Raw genomic sequence first — 21,629 nt, 5'->3', positions numbered from 1 at the left:
ACCCATAGGCCATGCTTCCAACATTGTGGTTGGTGATGATGCGACCATGCAAGCAACTCGCGAGGCGATTGCTAATGGATTGTTGGCAGATCAAGTATAGTTTCACATATTAGTTGACAAGACTACGATGGTAAGTGTATATTTTGGATGATATGTGTACGTATGCAAGCCTATGATGGTTGGTCCATATTTTGGATGATATATTTCGTATATAAGACTATGATGGATGTTGCTTATTTTGGATGTTATGTGTCATTTTCATATATCGGATGGTATATTCCTACCATCATGACAATTCTAGAAAAAATAATCCGTTTTTTTTTACTGACATTTCACAACACCCATAGCTCCTACATCTGACCAATAACTGGGTAAACAAACAGCCAGATTCTGATTCTCAGGAATCCAGAGCCACAGCTGATTCTCAGGAATATAGAGCCAGGGGATTCTAGGGAATCTGCAGCCCAAACAAAGGGGACCTTAGTACATTGCATGTTGCCATATAGCCTAGGATATGCAGATATGGCCCTGGTTAACCTCTAGATGAATGGGTTACCGATAAATTCAGTTAAATGGCCGATTCACCGATTAATCCCTACTCAACACCCAACCAATAATGACTATTTGAGCGCAAATTCCTGTGAATACTAGGGTTCTATTTTTGAAGAATGTATTATCTGCCGATCTAACTACAGGCAAAGAACAAATAATCAATATGCATTCCTATGGCTTGCCTGTTGGCAAATTTGGACGTACCCCTGTGTCATGTTTACAGTGTTGAATTTAGCTTTTTGCAAGTTGCAGGGCTAAACTGATCACGGGTTCCTAGTGCAATTTACTCTTTTATATACAGTTTGGCATTGTGGTAACTTTTCGCAAGTGCTTACTTATTTCCATTTGTGGATATAACGGTTAGTTGAAAGCATCATCTTTAGATTGTTTTACTTAAGTCAGTAAATACTCCCCTATGTAATAAGATTCTACAGTAAAAACAATCATATGTTGGCTCTAAAGAACACTAAAGTTGTACTCATACTAACGTGGGCTGGCCTACCTGAGTTGTAAGAGAGATGATGAAGTCATCAGGATCTTCAGCGTCTTGATCTTCTACATATTCTCTTTTTGTCATTTCCTGAATGTTTGCAAGAAAATTATTGACATGTGATAAATCCATCAATAACAACAGAGTAATACCATCATAAACTTGAGTACTATTACCTGCATGTGATATATTGTCTCCAACTGCATTTCCAATCTCAAGACTCTAACACAATCAGTTGCTAGCCTTCTGTACTCATTAGCAAGAGACGCAAGGCTTTTCGGAATTGCACTAGTTGTGCGAGTATGGTGACTTTGGTGTATGTCACTTTTGTTTTCTGAGATGGTGGATGGACTTATAAATGACTCACCAAGCCTGAAAGTTCAAAGGAGGCAAAACCATAAGCATGCAGCACAGGAATTCTCGCGATGACAGATCATAAGCGATGATACAACCAAGAAGATCAGCAAAAAGGATTAAGTATTATATGATTGCTAACTACTCCCTCCGTCCCACAATGTAGCTTGCAAAAACAACTTATGTTGTGGGACAAAGGGAGTATTCTTTAATAGGGTGTGACTGGAATCAGATGTATTCGCACAATGTTCTAGTGCACTAACTGAATCTACCCTATTTGCCCCTCTAGTGGATATCAGTGGAATGGAACTGTAGTTCAACAAGATGGGTAGCTAAACGAGTGAAACAATAGGTTTACCTTTCAACTGAATCTGCTAAATATTCCAAGGAGTCGCTAAGAGATGCCAGCAATATCAATTTCTGGTCATCATGGATCAAGTTTTCCTGCATACCAAGAATAACAGTTAACAATTAGCATTATAATCATATACTGCCCAATGTCTCTCACATTTCAAGACTATAATAACACCTCTTGAAATAAAAAAGTTCAAATTGTCCCTTCCACAGTAAATATTATGTACAAGTAATAAGTATGTATCTTATATGAGACTGTATTTTGTGCATGTGTTTGAGCTCCTCAGCCACGCGGGTGCTTAGAGATATATGCAGAGATCTTCGGAACAGAGTAGAGAAGGTAAACATCAAATCAAATCAACGTGTGAAATTGGTCATCTCCGACTATCTTTCAGTACTAAAATATATAGAACCAGTGTACATCAGCACGAATGATGAGAAGGCCATGGCGTGTAGGTTCATACAATCTTGACCCCGCATGTAATTGAGAGAGAAGAGTACATCTTCACTATATAATACTCCGTATCAGACAAGACACGTGGGTCTGTACAACCAGTTAAAAACAAAACACTGCATGCATCTTTGTCCTCTCTTTTCTCCTGTTCTATTCTATTCCATCTCTCATTCATTCAAATCCAGAATCCCTTTCTCTCATTTGTCTGACCCTCACTCCAGGACATGCTCGCTGCTGGTACGCTCCTTCTCCACATTCTACAAGAGGCAATGCCTGGAAAGGTAGGCCATGTGAAGTGGCTATTGGGCTGAAGTGGGCTTTCTAGATTAGCAGCAATTTTGGTTTTCTATTTAAGAGAAAATGTCTCATCACTTTTAGAACTTGTTAAGCGTAACTAATCGGACTACCAAATGGGGAGCTACTGAATCAGAGTAATCTGATTCATGAATCAGTTATCAGATTCGCGAACCAGAGATGTATACCCCCCTCGAATCCGAATCCAATTCGTAGAAAGTGATGGATCACAACTTGCGAATTGAGCACACTGCGAATCTGGTAACATTGTCAGCTTTCAAAGATAAGGCGTATCAGCCAAAAGTCTAGAACATTATCAGCTTTGAAGACATGATCAAACTAGAATTGTGGTGTATATCTTCTTCTCTAACATCAACAACTGGAACCTGTTAGTGCATGCCTCAGGAGAAAAAAACCATGAAAATATATCGACTAGCAGAATAATAGCACATAACTTATGGATTAAAATGCATGTGCATGCAAATTCACACCCCCCCCCCCCCCCCCCCACCCACACACACACACCAAAAAAAGGAAAATGCATAAGTACTAAAAAGTTTGAACATGACAAAATATACCTGTTTTATCGGGCACATATCCAATAGGAGATCACTTAGTTCAATCTCCACTTCGATTCCTGCATCTGGAATGTCGTTATCAAGTTGACCAAAAGAGTTTTGCAAAGAAGCATTTGCAGGGTCCAGACACATTAAACTTTCAACATCACTCCGTGAGAGGAGAATATAACTTTGTTTCTCAAGAACAGCCTGCATTTTGCCAGAATATAAAAGGATCATGGAGAAAACAGAGAGTAGAAATACACTTGGACTGCAAAAAAAGGACTTATTTTTATTAATTTAGCACCAACGGAGTTGAGCTACAAGAGCATCCCTGCATCAAAGTATCCTGTGATTGCTTATAAAATTGCTAGCAGAACTCACCCAATAAGATTAGTTGTTAGCCATGAGTTACTAGTACGAACGGTAAATGTAGACATTGCAAAAAACACTTGCTTTGCCTGCTGATTTTGTTAGGAATAAGCAACTTGTATTCCCATGAGGCCATAGGCCGATATATATACATGTACAGGTGTGGTACATATGCAGGAAACCCCTTATACTACGGGATAAATACAAAGGGGTATACATGACTTATATTATAACTCTAACACCCCCCTCAAACTCATGGTGGAGGAACAACACTGAGTTTGGAGAGATGAAAGCCATGTTGTGCTCTAGTCTGGGCCTTCGTCAGGAAATCCGCCAACTGTAACTCGGAAGGCACATACTGAAGAGCAACGACCTGATCCTGCACAGCAGCGCGCACATAGAAAGCATCAACACCAATATGCTTGGTGAGCTCATGTTTCACAGGATCGCGCGCAATGCTAATAGCACCTGTACTGTCAGATAAGAGCATAGTCGGTGTAGTGACAGAAACACCAAAGTCCTGAAGTAACCACCGTAACCAAGTCACCTCTGCCGTCAAAAGAGCCATAGCTCGCAACTCAGCCTCAGCACTCGAACGGGAAACTGCAATCTGTTTCTTCGTCTTCCAGGCAATGAGAGAACCGCCAAGAAAAACACAGTAAGCAGAAAGCAAACGGCGATCAGAAGGATCACTAGCCCACGTAGCATCCGCATAGGCCTGAAGCTATAAAGAACTGGAGCTAGGAAAGAAGAGACGGTGAGAGATCGTGCCCCGAAGATATCGGAGAACACGAAGGAGATGACTATAATGAACCGATGTGGGAGCAGAAACAAACTGACTCAGAATATGAACCGGATAAGAGATGTCCGGACGAGTGACAGCTAGATAGACAAGACTGCCAACGAGATGACGATAACACGTCGGGTCAGGGAGAGGATCACCATCAGTAGCACGAAGGTGAACATTGAGCTCCATAGGAGTCTCAACAGCGCGCTCGTCAGAAAGAGCAGCACGAGCAAGAAGATCCTGGATATACTTTTCCTAGGATATAAAAAAGCCATCAGAGGTAGAAGAGACTTCAATCCCAAGAAAATAGCGAAGAGGTCCAAGATCAGACATAAGAAACTGCTCACTAAGACGGGCCTTTACAAAGGCAATATACTCGGGGTCATCCCCAGTGATGACCATATCATCAACATAGAGAAGAAGAAGAGTCCGGCCACGAGGAGAAAGGTGAATAAACAATGCGGGATCATGAGCACTTGCTGAAAAACCAGCAGTAGTGACCACAGAAGCAAAACGCTCAAACCAGGCGCGAGGGGCTTGTTTAAGGCCATAGAGAGAGCGACGAAGACGACACACCATGCCATCAGGAACAGAATACCCAGGTGGTGGCTGCATGTACACCTCCTCACGCAGCTCACCATTAAGAAAGGCATTCTTAACATCAAGCTGAGATATAGACCAGTGGCGTGCAGAGGCAACGGCAAGAAGTGTACGAATAGTGGTCATATGGGCCACAGGAGCAAAAGTCTCGTCATAATCACGACCATGCTCCTGCTGAAAACCACGAGCCACGAGACGAGCTTTGTGACGCTCAAGAGAACCATCGGAGCGAGTCTTAACCTTGTAGACCCACTTACAAGTGATGGGACGGACTCCGGGAGGAAGAGAAACAAGATCCCAGGTACCAGTGCGTTCAAGAGCAGCAATCTCCTCCGCCATCGCAAACTGCCATTCAGGATGAACAACAGCCTGACGGTAAGAAGTCGGCTCAAGAACAGCAGCACCAGCGGTGGGAAATCCAAAGCGATCAATAGGCGGACGAGGACGAGAACGAAAGCCATAAGTAGGCTGAGAGGAAGAGGACGACTCATCGAAGGAAGCATCCACAGGTCGTGAACGACGAGTGTAATGCTGAGGAAGAGATGGAACAAGGGAAGGACACCAAGGTAGAATCAGGGGGTGGCGACGAAGAAGTCACCGGAGATGAAGGTGTAGAATCCGGGGACATGCTGGGTGAGGAGACCGGGGAAGATGGTGGCGGTGAATCGACGAGGGGTGGAGAAGCAGAGGGAGTGGGACGAATAGGCATAGGCGCGACGGGAGTGATAGGGGAGTCAGGAAAAGTGAGAAAAGAGATATCCTCCACTGAAAAGACCGAGGAAGATGGGCGTGGGTAAAAAGGACGAGACTCATCAAAAGTCACATCTCAAGAGATACGCATCCGACGACCGACAGGATCCCAACAACGATAGCCCTTATGCTCATCACTGTAGCCTAAGAAGACACACTCAACAGACTGAGCGGTCAGTTTGGTGCGTTCGCGAGGGGCAAGAAGAACATAGCAAACACAACCAAACAAGCGAAGCATCGAATAATCGGAAGAGCGATCAAACAGACGCTCAAAAGGAACACCACCCTGCAAAGCAGCAGATGGCTGAAGGTTGATGAGATAGACAGAAGTGGAGATAGCCTCGGCCCAAAAATGAGGCGGAAGAGAGGCGGCGATCATCATAGCACGAGCCGTCTCAAGAAGGTGACGATGCTTGCGCTCAGACACACCATTCTGAGCATGAGCACCAGGACAAGAGAACTGGGCAAGAGTACCCTGCTCAGCAAGGACACCACGCAACATCTTAGAGATATACTCACCAGCGGAGTCAGCACGAAAAACACGAATGGGTGAAGAGAACTGAGTATGAACCATGGCAGCAAAACGCTTATAAATAGACAACACCTCACTACGTGAAGTCATGAAATAAAGCCATGTGTAACGAGAAAAATCATCGATGAAAATAATATAGTATTTATGACCACCTTTCGAAGTGAAAGGAGCCGAACCCCATACATCAGAATGGACTAAATCGAAAGGACGCTGAGACACTGACTCACTATGAGAATATGGTAGCTGAATCTGCTTGCCAAGACGACAACCCTGACACTCTAAAGAGACATCTCCTGAGACAGACCCCAGAAGACCTCGATGAACTAAAGACGATAATCGAGAACCACACAGATGACCAAGTCGATGATGCCACTGCTTGAAGGAACCAGTAACAGAAGCGACAGCAGCGAAGGAACTGGCGATGGTGGTGGCAGCGGAAAGAACATGAAGCCAGTCCAACTCCCAAAGACCCTGAGAATCACGGCGGCGAGGGCCAGCCCCAACCAGAGTGTGCGTGCGACGATCCTGGACAGAACAAGAGTCAACATCAAGGATGACACGACAACCAGAATCAGTAAGTTGACCGGCAGAAAACAGATTCATGGTAAGTCGAGGAACATGAGCAACATCAGGAACAGAATAAGGAGTAGAAAGATGGCCTCTACTAGCAACAGAAAGTGGAGTACCATCAGCAGTGAAGACATGAACAGGAGAATCCAGCGAGCGAAGAGAAGACAAAGCGGAAGAATGAGAAGACATATGAAAAGAAGCTCCAGAATCCAGAACCCATGGGGATGTACCTGACTGTGTAGAGGGCGGGTGCTCAGTGCGGGAAGCATCAGTCACAGAACCAGCAGTACCCGTCGAGGAAGAACCTGAAGCCGCGAGCAGACGCTTAAGTCTCAGAATATCCTACTCGGTCAAAGCAATGGCTGAAGCTGGCGAGGGAGATGACGAAGTCCCTGAGGAGGATGATCGCGCCTTGCGCAGGTGTTTCCGCTTTGTGTAGCACTGGGACTCAATATGACCATCATTGTTGCAGTAGTCACAATGTGAACGGGGCCGACCTAAGCCTCCAGAAGGAGTGGGCAAGAGCGGCGGAGCACTCGAGCGAGAATGGGGCGGTGCAGCCGGCGGAGTGGAAGAAACCCGAGTAGCGAGCACAGAGGGAACCTCCAGCAAACCAGCACCACGTAGGCGAGTCTCCTCAGCACGAATCTCTGAAAGCGCCTCCATGAGAGAAATACGGCCACGAGCAAACAACTGAGCACGCCGGGGCTCAAACTCCTTATGGAGCCGAGACAGGAACTCATAGACGCGATGAAACTCCAAATCGGCCTGGACAGCCTGGCAGCAGGGGCAAGTACGACAACCAGCACTGCGGAGAGAATCAAGCTGGCGCCAGATAGCAGAACTCTGTGCATAAAAGTCATCAACAGTAGTGTCACCCTGCTGAAGAGCATGCTCCTGACGAACCACAGAAAGATATAAGGCATCACCAGAGGGCTCATAGCGCTGACGAAGACAGGTCCACATCTGGAAGACAGTAGGAAGACCTAGAAACTCAGAAGCAAACTGAGGCAGAACACTAGCAGTGAGAACAGCTGCAGCACAAGCATCATCATCAAGCCACTGAGTGTAAACAGACAAAGCACCATGATACGTCTGAAGAGCCTCCTCATAAGCCAAAGCCCTCTCATCATAGGCACGATCAGCTGCCTCATCAGCAATCTTAGCCGCATCCTTGGCGGCCTGATTAGCATCCGTAGGAAGAACCAGTGGAGTCGGCGGAGTAGACGACAGCAGTAGACGATCGGGAGGAGAGGGACCTGGCGATCCACACAGCAGGAGACGCGGCTGCGAGCCTAGCGGGCCTGGCGAACAGCACCTGGGCGGGAACGACGTCCTGGCGGGAGCAGCGCTGGGCGGGAGCGGCGTCCTGGCGGGAGCGGCGCTGGGCGGGAGGGAAGGGCGCCTGGCGACCGCGAGCTTGCGGGAGGAGCGGACGACGGGAACGGCGCCGACCTGGAGCGGCGCCTGGGCGAGAAGGAACAACGCCTGGCGAAGAGAAGACGCGGCGGCGGCGAGATGGGATCGGAGCACGAGTTGCGTGTGCGAAAAAAAAGACCTAAAGCTCTAATACCATGTTAGGAATAAGCAACTTGTATTCCCATGAGGCCATAGGCCGATATATATACATGTACAGGTGTGGTACATATGCAGGAAACCCCTTATACTACGGGATAAATACAAAGGGGTATACATGACTTATATTATAAGTCTTAACAGATTTGACCCCCTTCATATAAGGTGTGAACATTCCCACCCCTATCCTCCAACTACCCGTGCCAGGCTAAAATTTCCGTGAATGGTTCCAGATGATTACGGAGCTGTACTTGCACATTGAAAACGCTATACAGGCCCATGACCCATACTTCAAGCAGAAAAGAAATGCGGCTGGGGAACTTGCGTGCGGAAATGTGATCACATATGGTGTCCCAGCTGATTCTATTGATGAGATCATTCAGGTCAGAGAGCACAACCATATTGAGTTTATGGAGAATGGTGAAAGCTGTGGTTGCAGTCTTTTGGGAGTACTTGCGATTACAAAATGAAGAGGACACCACAAAGGCTTACCTGTGATTGCTTATAAAATTGCTAGCAGAACTCACCCAATAAGATTAGTTGTTTGCCATGAGTTACTAGCACGAACGTTAAATGTATTGCAAAAGACACTTGCTTTGCCTGCTGATTTGACCCCCTCCATATAAGGTGTGAACATTCCCACCCCTATCCTCCAACTACCCGTGCCAGGCTGAAATTTCCGTGAATGGTTCCAGATGATTACGGAGCTGTACTTGCACATTGAAAACGCTATACAGGCCCATGACCCATACTTCAAGCAGAAAAGAAATGCGGCTGGGGAACTTGCGTGCGGAAATGTGATCACATATGGTGTCCCAGCTGATTCTATTGATGAGATCATTCAGGTCAGAGAGCACGACCATATTTACTTTTTATATATAAATAGATGGTGAAAGCTGTGGTTGCAGTCTTTTGGGAGTACTTACGATTACAAAATGAAGAGGACACCACAAAGGCTTATGACAATTGGTGCTTAAGAGGGTTCACAAGGATATGCTTGGACGCATCAATCGCATGCATTGGAGGTGGAAGAATTGCCATGTGCCATGGCACGACAGTTCTTTTGACATGTCCATTAACCAATAATCACTCCACAGTTACCAGATTCTCTCAGTTTGCTATTCGGGTTCATGATTCACGATTCACCAATTTCCATGAATCGAATTGACAGGGGGTATACATCTCCGATTCGTGAATTAGGCGAACTAAGGAATCTGTTAGAAATGTTTTGAAATGGATATTGTTCTCTCTTTGATCAGGGATTGCTATATGAAAAGAAGTGGAGTTTGAAAAAGGGAACGGCAAAAGTAACTTTCGAAGGTTTAGTTACGGAAGCCCTACCCAATGGAATGTTCCGCGTTCGGCTAGAGAATGACACCATCATCCTAGGCTATTATTTGCATGTGTATTTGCGTTCGGCTTTGCTACTTTCCTTCTAGAAAAGAATGTCCGCGGAAGGGAATAGTCTACGTGGCCCGGGGTAGTCTTTCAATTCCTTTATCGGGTGGCGTTCCGGGAGAATAAATAAGGTCATTTAGTAAGTTCATACGTAGGATTCACGAATCGGTTGCATAGGATTCGAGATTCTGTTCTATTTGTGAATCAAAGATGAAATACATTTTAAGAAATAAAAGATATAGAAAGAAATGACCCATCAGGCAGTTCGGCTGGCTCAGCTAGTGCCACTCCCTCTCCCATTATTAAGAACCATTGGACGCTCAAATAGTGACCTCCATTCAAATTAATCCCCTCCTCATTTCTGCCCTAACTCCTTTAGAAGCTGAAACCAAAACCACCAGCCACCACTCCTCACTTCCTTCCTCCAGCCAAGCCACACGACCTGCTGCTCCTTCTACTTTACTGCTGCTGCCTGCTCCCATCTTTTCCAGTGTCATCTCGATGCTACTCCATGCTGGCTGCAGCTCCCTCCCATCTCCTCCCAACAGCACGTCCAGGCTGCTCCTGGTTGGCTGCTACTCCCATCTCGTCTGCAATTAATTGCGATGATAGCAGAGTTGCAGCAGCAACAGAGGTGCCACATCAGGCAGCAACAATGAGGACACAAGGGACACCCAAGTTCCTGTTTGTTCGTCCTCCAATCACAAATCAGACAGCAAATCAGGTACGAATCGAATGAATTCAAACCCCAATCTACAATTGATCTAGATCAGAGTTCGACGATGGTTTGAGCGAATCCGGTAACTATGAATCATTCTTGAAGTTGTTGCTTTCCAGGATCTATGGATTTGTGAAGCAGCACAAAGGTTGTGGAGGAGCAACTCCACCTTGCTGCTACAATGTGTACAGCACAAGTGTTGAAGGAACAGCTTCAACGTGCTGTGCTAGATATCGCTCTAGAGGCGAATGTAGGCCGATAGGGCAGCAAGAGTACAATCCAGAACTCCTAGGGCACAAGATCTACTCCAAGATCTTAGATAAGAACAACAAGTTCTATTATAGGTAGTGGGTACATAGTCTGGTTCCAAAGTAGAGGTGAGGACCTCTATTTATAGGGCTTTGGGAAGCCTTCACATACTTCTACTTATAGCTGGAACACTCTAGAAAACATTATTTAGGATTCACCATTCTACTCACAGCTACTTATAACTAGAGAAATCTAGAAACAGCAGGTAGGGTAAAGAAAAGAAATACTACACTAGACTGGAAGCATCTAGAAGTAGCTAAACAGATCTGGCATGTGTTTTTCTTTCTTCTTCTTTTTCTCATCTATTGTTCCTCATCAATTTGGCATGCATACTTTGTGTTGTCGGGGTTTCACAATGACATTTCCTCTCTGTGCAAGGCTAGCAGCTAGCCACAATGATCTCACAATGACGTCAATGTTCCACATCTAAAGTTGACCGTCCATATCTATGGGTCTCGTCTAAACCAAACAGATGTGGGATATATAGCTCGGCAGCCGAGTTTCAGAAGTGCACAATTATTAGTTTGTATTTCAAGTCAGCAGAATTAGAAGAAGAAGAAAAGGATACGGCCTGCCATATAATTAGAACATAAAAGTAGTAGATTTAATTCACATATAAGAATTGCATGTTCCTGAAACCACAGACAAGTGCATAATTATACCTCCATATATGATGCCCGGCATCTTTCGTGTGTACGTTCCAGAAAGGTGCGAACATACTCAACAAGCTCAGCAGCATAGATCGGCATCAATTGAACCCAACCAAGAACCTAAGGAGACAATGAGAGAATAAATATTATTAAGTACAATTAAGGGTTTAAAGAAAATTCATGTTTCAATTACTAAGGCATTACCTCTTTGGCAATTATATCAACAGCCAGAAGCCCTTGTAGTACAGGGCGGCCATTCTCCACTAGTGAGCTATATACTGAGGTTGCATTTACACGTGGTCTAAATGCTGCTGGACCTGCCAAACGACATAATAAAGTTGTTCGAATGTGCAAGGATGAAAATTTCAGGAACAGGTTACTGCAGCCAGCCAGCCAGCCACCATACATGCAAACATAGTTTTGGACACCAAATTCCACACAATGTTTAAGCGCACTTCTGATGCACAATAGGGTCATGATATCGTGTAAAGGATGATTTAATGTTGGACTGTGTTATGTGGGGGATGTGCCCCCCAGTGTCTTATGTGGGAGACTACACTATAAACTTTTATCTCTTAAACCATCAACCCGATTGATGATCCGTTTTATCATTGGCTTCATTGTCGCGAGATCTTCAAAACTACATCCCGTGTTGTATGTTTTGACAACATTTTTTTGTCAGTAATTACGACATTAATTTCACTTACTTACCGGATTTATATACCCTTAGTTACCAAATTTATATAACTTAGTTTGCAGTACAGAGTGTCATTCATCCGGTTACTATAATATAGTAACTAGCCAGAGAAAAAACTGACGCGGATCTTTGGAACATGGGGGCCAATGCACCCAAAATGGAAAAACAATTTTAGAAAAATCAAAAAGAGTTGAAAATTTCTGAAACTTCTTTGTAACAAACATGGTCAGAGTAATACTCATGTGAAAAGTTTTGCAGAGGAATGACTCATGGTATCCTTGGTGGATCGACATTATAAAAGTTACTACTCACGCTTTCTGTAATCTCAAATTTGTTTTCTTGGTGAAGGAGTCGGTCGAAGCTTTTCACACGAGTGTAATACCTGATCAGGTTTGATTCCAAAACGCATCATGAATTTTTTAAGCTTTTTGAATTTTTCAAATTATTTTTTCCAATTCGGGTGCAATGGGACCTGAGATCCATTGGCTATTTCTGGAGAAAAAAATCTAGTTATCTCAGCATTTAATCTAAATAATCTGGCAACTGGTGGCCACGGAATAAAATCATTGAAACATGCCAACATGAGATCTTGTTTTGAAGCCCTCGTTGAGGATGAAGAAGGCTCGCTAAACAAATTAAAGATTTGTGAGATAAATCATTTCAAAAATTAAAAATTAGCAATTAATGTGATGATGCTAGCATGAGGTGGGAAATTCCTGCATGCATGGACGCGCTCTCTCCTATAGGGATTTCCCCACTAGATACCCATAACCCACGTAAGACTAAGTGGGGGCACATCCCCCACTTCGAATTCCACTTGAATGTCTGATGATGAATCTATATGTAAGCAATAAGAATGAGTAAGCAGGCCCTATCCTTCCAAATAAGGGAGCTGAAGTCTCTCATTAGTAAAGGGGTCATTTACTATTGTTCAGTAAGTGTGAATTAGTTAAGATTAGATACTCCCTCCGTCTAGGTGTATAAGTCACCTTACGAAAACCAAATAATCCCAAAACACTTGGGCGCGGTGCATTAACTCCCATCTGTTTCTTGTTTCTTGGCATAAATAAACGAATCAACCAATAAGAGATGTGGGGCATGTATGCATTTAATGACTTGAGACTAGCAAACACGACATGCAGTGGTCAGTTCATTGCATGCAATGGTATTAATTAGCAAATAACCATTAAGTTTTCTTGTTTTTCCCTCCGCCTTGGTCGCGGTGCACAACCTAAGATATACACCTGGACGGAGGGAGTAATACTGTTGGGGGTTAACCATCTTATAAGAAATACAAACTGCATTCTCCAAGATCAATCAATCAATCAATCAATCAAATATGCTCACTTCAGTTATCTCATGAACCTTGTCTCAACTACATGATCTGACGATCATAACTCATCTCATCTTTAACATATGTATATACAATTACTCATACGCCTCTAGCTCGCAGATACCAAATAAGACGTCGCTTAGGCGAAGATGATTTGGCGTCAAGGTGCCCTGCCATCATCGGACTCGCCTTTAACAACTTCGAAAGGCACCTTAAGCACTGAGGTATCTCGAGCGTCGGACTAGGTGCGCAAGGCAACGGTTTGGACCAAATCAGACGTCGTGGGGGCTTCTCGGGCAGGGTGAGCAGAGCTCCAAGCGGGAGCCAATGTCTCGCGGGGGAAACAGATGTCTCACGCGCAAAACGATAAGAGAGAAGGGGGAGAGAATAAAACCAGTGTACAGTCTACGCTTGGGAGGGATGGCTCTCTCCATGGATCTTGGCAGCGGCAGACAAATAAAGAGTGAAGATCCGACGGCCTCCTCACAAGTCTCCCCATCATCTGGCGTAGGCACGGAGGACTCCCCAGCAACTACAAGGTGTGGCTTCTCTCTTGTCCTCTCTCTCTCACTTCTCCCCGCCTTTTCTTCCCCACCTTTGCTTTTTCTCATCTGCATCTGGTGGCTCCTCCTCGGCATGTTTACTCACAAATCTGCTTCTCCACCCACAAGGTCGTAACCCCACCATCACTTCTCTCCGTCCCCATGTTTAATCTGGTTGCTCAGCTGACTGGCTCTTTTCTTTCCTCTCGCGGCCGATGGCCCTTCTCTTGGTGTTGCTGCTTTAGCCAAGTGTGACTGCTGTGATGGATCTTGTGGCTGGTACAGATCATGATCGGTTCAATGACCCTAGGAGAAGAGCTACATCCAATGATCCAGCTTGGGAGTATGGGTTATGGCCGAAGGAAAGTTATACTCCAATGTACATTTTTTATAATGCTAGCTGTTAAATCTCCTAATGGAAGTATTTCTAAGGCGTCGCCTCACCTTTCGCCTGAATGCTCCATAAACCTGTAAGTGCCTTGACATGTGTGGCCAGACACATGGAACTCTTCAACATACTCCTCGATAAAGTCATTGGTGTCAACATACAAGTCGAAGACCTCAATGTTGAAGAGTTGATCAGTGAGCACAACGATGACCAGGCGCAAACTAGTCATCGCAACTGAAACAAAGGTCTTGCTTGCAGCGTTCGGCAATCTCTGTGGACGAATTCAGTCAAAAGATGAAGATGTCATGGTAGGTGTCATAGAAGTTGCTAGGTGCCCCTAGACCTGACTTGGCCATGGGGTGCATACGGGCATGTGAATGCTCTGCAGGAAGAGCAAGCTTGAGGGGTAAGGGTAGCCGTAGGGTGAGTGCGCTCATAAGCAAGCACTAAGCAACTGTGAGGCTGATCACCTCATCCAGACCAGTTGGATAGGAGTGTTCCAAGTAGGTGTGTATGGGCTCGGGCCCCCATCATGAACAACTCAACTCCTGTTCCATCCAGTTGTGGAGGCGACGGAGTGCGGAAGGTGGGAGAAGCATTAGCTGTAGCAGACGACTGACTGGTCGAACGGGCAACAAGAGACCGCACCCAGCTTCTTGTTAGGGTGGACCAAATTTTGTGGTGCAGAGCTTCTTGAACAAGTCCCATGGAGGCCGTCCTTCGCTTCCGTGTACTAGTAGTACCAAAGGTGGGCATCACACGTCACATGGAAGGACACAAGCCACATCACATTGAATCAGCCAAACGAGAGGATCTTCTTTGCCATCAAACAGGGGAAACTCCAATATAGCAAACTTGGCCAGCACCAGAATAGAGGCAGGTTCGACATGTGGGTAACAGAGTAAGGTGTGGTAATGAATTGAGCAACGGGCATTCTAATTGGTGGTGGGTAAGTGTGGGGGTAGCAAATGGTAATGGTTGGTGGCGTAGGAAAAGCGTCTGATCTAGGTGGCAAGCCATGCAAGAGGTGGAGGAGGTGTTACAGGCTTGGCCCATGATGCCCGTGGCTGCGAGGCTAGCATGTTGTATAGTGTTGGGGAAGGCCGGATCTCGTACTTCACCATCCACCATCCGAGTGAACATGTAGGGAAGCTGCTCCCGGGTGGCTACAAGTGCTCACCCGTGCTGCTAGATGGTTGCAAGGGCTTGCACCCAAGGTGCAACAGCTTCGAGCGAAACGTCTTGGTTCACTTGGTGGTCATGGGCCTTTTCCCCAGGACCAAACATGGAGGCTTATACCAAATTGGAAGAGCCCTTGCTTCGTAGGGCTATTCCGTGACCTAGATGGGTTATAGGACCGGAGAGCTTCCAGCGGGGAGAAGTTGTCGATGGTAGCAAAGGGTAACAAGGTATAGAGACAAGAGAGGAAACTACTCCCTCCATTCGAATATCTAGTGCGTATAAGTTTTTTAGGAATATTCCAGTTTGTGGTGCGTATTACTCCATAAACACTTCTCTCGACCAAAATAACCTTCCGCAACACCACGGGCGCATCGCCTCCCTTTCCTCTCAAAAAGAACACATCTCCAGATCGAAGGGAAAAAGGTGCACGCGCTTCTTTCTTCTGTACGAAAAATCCAAATCGATCCCAATCTTCTCGTATCAAGCACCCTTGTCTGCCTTCGATGAGATAGATGCGGGGAGAAAGGTGGTGGAGGCAGCGCCACCGGAACGGTCAGGAGCATGGTGGACAGAGGTAAGGGGTTGTGCCCTGCTTCTCCGTGTCCACCGACGGCGGGCAACGTCACTGCATACATGGCCACGTTCTCTGCACCGTTGTCGGACAGCGTCACCACATACGCGTCCGGCTTCCCCACGTCCACCGATGGCGGCCGGCGGTGCCACGCCCACCACCTGCATCCCCACATCCATGGCATGTGTTTGCGTCTGCGAGGGCATGGGACAAAGCAACCGGGTGGGGCTATTCTCATCGAAGTTCGCCTCCAGCGCATCCGTTGGTATTTGAGCCCCATGCTCGCTAGATAGAGGAAAGAAGGGAGTGGAACGTTATTAATTCTCCCTACCTAGACTTCATGTGGCTGCCTCCTTATGTAGAGGTTTGCCTTGCAAACTCCAAATAGAAAACGACTTACGCTTTCCTAATACTGAATGATTCCAGTACCGCACAACTAGGACTTTCCATAAGTGATTATTACTTCCTTAATTAACTAGGACCAAAACCCTAACTAGATTTGCTGCCAGCCCTAGCCTGGCTCGTATGTCCTCCACCTACTCTTCAATTTCAAAGAGTTGTCAATGGCATTTATCGAATTAACTTGTAGTTATAACATTAGCAGACAACACTTTCTTCAGTATTATTGCCTACGCACTATTAGAGGGGGGGGGGGTACTAGCCTTATTTTCCCCAAATATCTCCATTTTTCGTAAGAATATAAACAGTTGTTCTCAAAAATTGGGCAAAACAGGGTACAGCTATGAACTTCAATCTTATGATCTTTCCCTGAATTTAGCACCAAATAAGGATTCCTTCTTCTTAGGAAGAAGGATATTTATCCAGTCTGCTCAAAACAAAAACTAATGTCTAATAGATGCAAAGCTTACTCAGTGTGACAAATATATAAAACAAAATAGAATGTAAATACCATATCACAGCTCCAGCAGCTGCAACCTTTCGAAGCATGGATAAGCATTGCACCAATGTTCTTAAGTATTTCACATTGAGGGGAGCATCTGCCTTTCTCATTGATTCCTAAAGCAGCATTAAAAATAAATAAATAACTCAGGTAATTTGACCCCAAAATAATGTTAACCCACAATGTACAGAGAATAAGCCATACAAGGAACTCGTCTGGTGTAGCGCAAGAAAGGAAAATCGGAATTTCACAAGAGAAACTTTTGGAATCCTTCCGACCACACCCACCACCTAAGCTACTATCATCGTCTGGGCCATCAAATGAAGAACTGAAAATATGTAAACAAAAAAAATCAAAAATTAGATAACAAGTACTAATTAGTTTATTCCATACATAAACAATGACCTTCTGACTATTTGATACAGATGCAAACGACAAGAAATGGCTAACATAGTAATATATTTCACTGAAACAACTCAACAAGGATAACACAGTAGCTTAGCAACTCCGTATACCTATTTTACTGTTTACATGTGCAGTTCTGGTAGATTCACTAAACATAAATAGAACTGATTCGAGGAAATAATTAATGAATTTGACGGACATTACTCTGAAGCGTATAATTGTTCACGTCTTGCAGGTATTCGGCAACTTATCATTTATGATAGCTATATGATATATAATGCATCAAAACTTTTGAGCACAAGGATGGAATTACCACAATCTAGTTTTTTACGTTATGAGATGCAAGGATATCATTAGCTCCATCATAACTTGGAATAAGCATAGGGAATGGAACATACCATCCAACAGAACTAGTTTTTGTTATCCCATCTGCAGTAGCTGGTCCACTAAAGTGATTTTCACCTTTAATAGACATTGTTCTCCTGGACAGAGGCTGCATGCTGTTTACTAAGCGACCAGTGGCTCCAGAAGTTGGTATGTCCTCACTGTCAACCATGCTTAAAGTCACCAAGCTGGAACATAAAAAAATACAGATGAAGAGCTGATGATCAATGACAGAATTTGAATCGAGAATCAGTTGACACGTATGGTGATCATTGCCAAAAGAGTTACCGAGAAGTCAAAATCAAAATAAAGATTCTCAAACACAACTTACTCACTGGTGTTCACACTGTCATAGTAAAGTGCGTGTAAAAATGTGATTGTAAAATAGTTATAAGACATAAGATGGCTACAGAAAAAATGGGGAATAATCAAAACAAGCCAAAAGGAATTGAGGACAGGAAATGTACCTATATTCACCATTGTTGTATAGGTGGCAATGCAGCTCTTCCAAAATTTTGTAGAACAGTGCACCACGCAGCTTTGTTAGATCAGATCGAACATCTTGAAGAGCACCTACCTTTAAAATTTTGTCAATATGTGAAAATGCTAAGATGAAAGAAAGAATGTGTCATCATAGGATAAAGAGCTATTTTGAAGTACAGAGTGTATTAAGAGGGTGACCAGACCAACAGGCATATAAAAGATAAACTTATTGATCTCTCATACATCACCAAATGGAACTGCACTTTTATGTGTTACCGACCGGAAGTGCATATTCTGATAAACTAGCACATGATGCAGACATTGTAAATTGCAGCAGGCATATTGCAAATAAGTACACTGGCCTGTTACAGAAGTACTTGCATGTTAAGACTAACCGCTTGAAGGCCTTCCCGCTCTAGCATCAGCATTGACTGAACATGCAACTGCACTGCGGCGTATAGCTGCTTCTCTGCCATCAAGTTTTCAATCCGAGCAGGAACCTGCAGAGATTCAGTAACTTAATACGGAAATAAACTCTTGGTAGTTGGGACATAAAACATGCTAAGGCTGAAATGAGCACTTAGGAATGTACACTGTAAAAGCTAGAAATTAGATACATACTCCAGTATCCTATAAGGAAATATTGCTTAAAATCTCTCCACTATGAAATTTTGACTGGACCAAATGATTGATGCATTAAGCAAACATTTCATTTCAAAGGCAAAAACAGCAAGGAATTGTGACTTTCACATGATTTGTGTCGAACAATACAGGTTTACTTCAACCTCCTTTCTACACTTCAGCTAACGATTCGAAAGAAACTGCCAACAAAGAATTACAGACCAGTCTCATCCAGTCACTGATAATTATTCGAGGTAAGGATGAAGGAGAAGCAAACCACCACGAAGACACAATTTTTTACATACAAGAAAAAATCACCGGGATTTATGTTCCAGATGTTTAAATAAAACAGTAAAAACACATATGAAGGGTACATGAAATAATAGCTTCGATTATTCTCGTTGAGACTTCAATCATACAATTCTGACTAAAGTTCAAACGCATCCAAATATGTCACAGGGCATGTGACTTCAAGATTAGTTTCTTGGGACGTCTTAAGATAATGGTAGGCAAGAAGATTTTGCAGCATTTTCGACATAGCACTATCCTACACATGCAATGCACGCTTTTTGCAACGTTATCCTACACATGTTGAATTAGCCACCGATGAAATAACCACCCGACAGATGCTTGGAAGAATGATACACGATTGACAAAAAAATAGCTCCTCCGGAATCAGCCTCGCTGATAATATTAATTTTCCTAAATTGGCACTAAAGCGTGCCATTGAGCAGACAGAGAAAGGGAAGAGCATCCGTCTGTCGAGAGAGATAGAGGAGGCCATTATTGTGAGGGGTTTTAATTTGGGAAAATTTGATATATGCCACTATAAAGTTTCCGGTTTTGAAATATGACATTACTATTTTTTGATTTAGAAACATGCCACTACAGAGTTCACATGCTTTGAAATATGCCATTGCATACCCTTTTGGAGGATTAGACATCATAATATGTATGTATACCTCTTCATAATTTGTACATGGACAAAAGTACCCCTTGGTCAACTCAACGACACCAGCGATTCATCAGATCAAAAAAGAAGAAAGAACAGCCCCGATCCCCTTTTCCTATTGTCTTTCTCTGTCTCCTCGCCCCTGCTCCCGGCCACTGAGCCTCCACTCCCGCCGCCGCGCCTCCGCTGCTCCCGGCCGCCGCACCTTGATTCGCTGCACCTGGCCTCCTCCTCCTCCTCCATTTTTTACCCCCGCAGCCGCGCCCAACTCTCATGAGTCCTGACCAACGCCCCTGCTCGTATCCTCTCTGTAAACCTAGACGAGCAACATGGAGGTAACCAGTGGTGATGGTGGTGGTGGGAGGAGCATTTGATTCCCGCAACTCCACGTGTGGAGCATGGAAGAATCCAGCCCCATTCCCCCTTCCTTGTGAGTTTGCTAATCCTCTCCTGCAGCAATTTGTTAATTACTTTAGTTGAAATTTGTGTGTGTGTGACAATTTTTTTGGAATTATTCATTCTTGCTCTGTAGGTCTGGACAGCCAGATTTGTTTGCGTTGGATCTTAAAGTTGAATCGTTTAGCACTAACCATCCACCGGGCTTGAAATCTTACTTCAAGGGCAGAGTGTTGAAATGGGTTGTCGACCGCAAGTCGTTGACTCTGGATGCTATGATATCCGATTTAGCTGGTGTTCTTAACTTTGGGGTTAATCAGAGGGCTCAAGTTTGGTATTCCGACAGGAGCAAGCGTGAATCTGTGTGTCTAAACCATGACTCCCAACTTCCTGCTATGTTTGACATGCATCTATCAGAGAGGATCATAGAGCTTGTTGTGAAAGTTTCTAATGTTCTTGCTCAAAATGATGAAACAATTCAGAATGAGACCACTCAAAATGACCCATCTACAGTAGCACATGAAGATATTTCTCAAGACAATCTAACTCTGCCAAATTCAGAAACTGAATACACAGACGACATTGATCCATTTGACTTACCAGAGGAGTATGTAGGTGTTGACGACGAGCACATATACAGTGTCGAGCCTAAGACCGTTAATGTGCCTGTTGTTCAGATGTTGGATGATGATGAACCAGTTGTTGATGGGCATATTCGGGAGGTGGCTATAGATGATGATGATGATCCTAGTGAGCTGATAATTGCCCATGACCCACAAGACCCACTTTGTCCATGAATGCTATTCTGTGGAGAGGTTCCAAGCTGCATATGCTGGTGTGATTGCACCAATGACAGATAAATCAGAGTGGCCGGAAGTTGATCTAGGATTTAAGGTACACCCTCCTGTACAAACGAAGAATGTGCCTGGTAGGCCTAGGAAGGTGAGGATTAGAGGTTGGATGGAACCTATGAGAAGAACAGTTAAATGCAAGAGATGTAAAGGATTTGGTCATCATCAGAAAACTTGCAAACTTCCTTTTAAATTAGACGATGAAGAGGAAGAAGAGCCAGATGATGGGAAGCAAGAAAAGCCAGATGATGTAGAGAAACAAGAAAAGCCCGATGATGGAGAGCAACAAGGACTAGACGGTGGAGAGCAAAAAGCAAGTGAGGAGGTGGATCCAGCCCCTAAAGAGGTGCAACCAGCCACGAAAAGGTATTAGGATTTGATCATATCTTTTCCAATTACATTCAGCTTGTCATGTGTATTTGGATCATATTTTCTAATTTTGCAGGAAGAAGGTTGCAGCAAAATCCACAACTCAAGGAGCTTCTCAAGCAAAAGGCAAGAAGAACATTGTATCAAACTCGACTAAAACTCCAGCTGAAGGCAAGAAAAAGGCAGCAGCTAAATCCCCATCAAATGGCAAGAAAAAAGTAGTTCAAACAAGCACAGG

General features: G+C 44.3%; 1 protein-coding gene across 1 annotated transcript in view; it reads right to left on the bottom strand.

Moving 5' to 3' along the window:
* The window catches only part of LOC123171074 (exocyst complex component SEC8), a 34,854-nt gene that overhangs the window by 8,835 nt on the left and 4,390 nt on the right, over positions 1 to 21,629 (bottom strand). The window contains exons 5-17 of the mRNA XM_044588732.1: positions 18,598 to 18,702; positions 18,187 to 18,296; positions 17,734 to 17,907; positions 17,135 to 17,258; positions 16,940 to 17,046; positions 15,947 to 16,190; positions 14,367 to 14,547; positions 11,521 to 11,633; positions 11,329 to 11,436; positions 3,077 to 3,265; positions 1,755 to 1,840; positions 1,219 to 1,414; positions 1,055 to 1,132 (exon numbers count right to left, since the gene is read on the bottom strand). Of these exons, the coding sequence (XP_044444667.1) occupies positions 1,055 to 1,132; positions 1,219 to 1,414; positions 1,755 to 1,840; positions 3,077 to 3,265; positions 11,329 to 11,436; positions 11,521 to 11,633; positions 14,367 to 14,547; positions 15,947 to 16,190; positions 16,940 to 17,046; positions 17,135 to 17,258; positions 17,734 to 17,907; positions 18,187 to 18,296; positions 18,598 to 18,702 (1,815 nt within the window). The remainder of the gene's footprint in view (positions 1 to 1,054; positions 1,133 to 1,218; positions 1,415 to 1,754; positions 1,841 to 3,076; positions 3,266 to 11,328; positions 11,437 to 11,520; positions 11,634 to 14,366; positions 14,548 to 15,946; positions 16,191 to 16,939; positions 17,047 to 17,134; positions 17,259 to 17,733; positions 17,908 to 18,186; positions 18,297 to 18,597; positions 18,703 to 21,629) is intronic.

The sequence above is a fragment of the Triticum aestivum genome, chromosome 7D (genome assembly GCF_018294505.1).
Source record: "Triticum aestivum cultivar Chinese Spring chromosome 7D, IWGSC CS RefSeq v2.1, whole genome shotgun sequence".
NCBI classification, from domain to species: domain Eukaryota; kingdom Viridiplantae; phylum Streptophyta; class Magnoliopsida; order Poales; family Poaceae; genus Triticum; species Triticum aestivum.
Note: the sequence above shows the minus strand (reverse complement) of the source record. Positions and strands in the feature narration are given on the sequence as shown.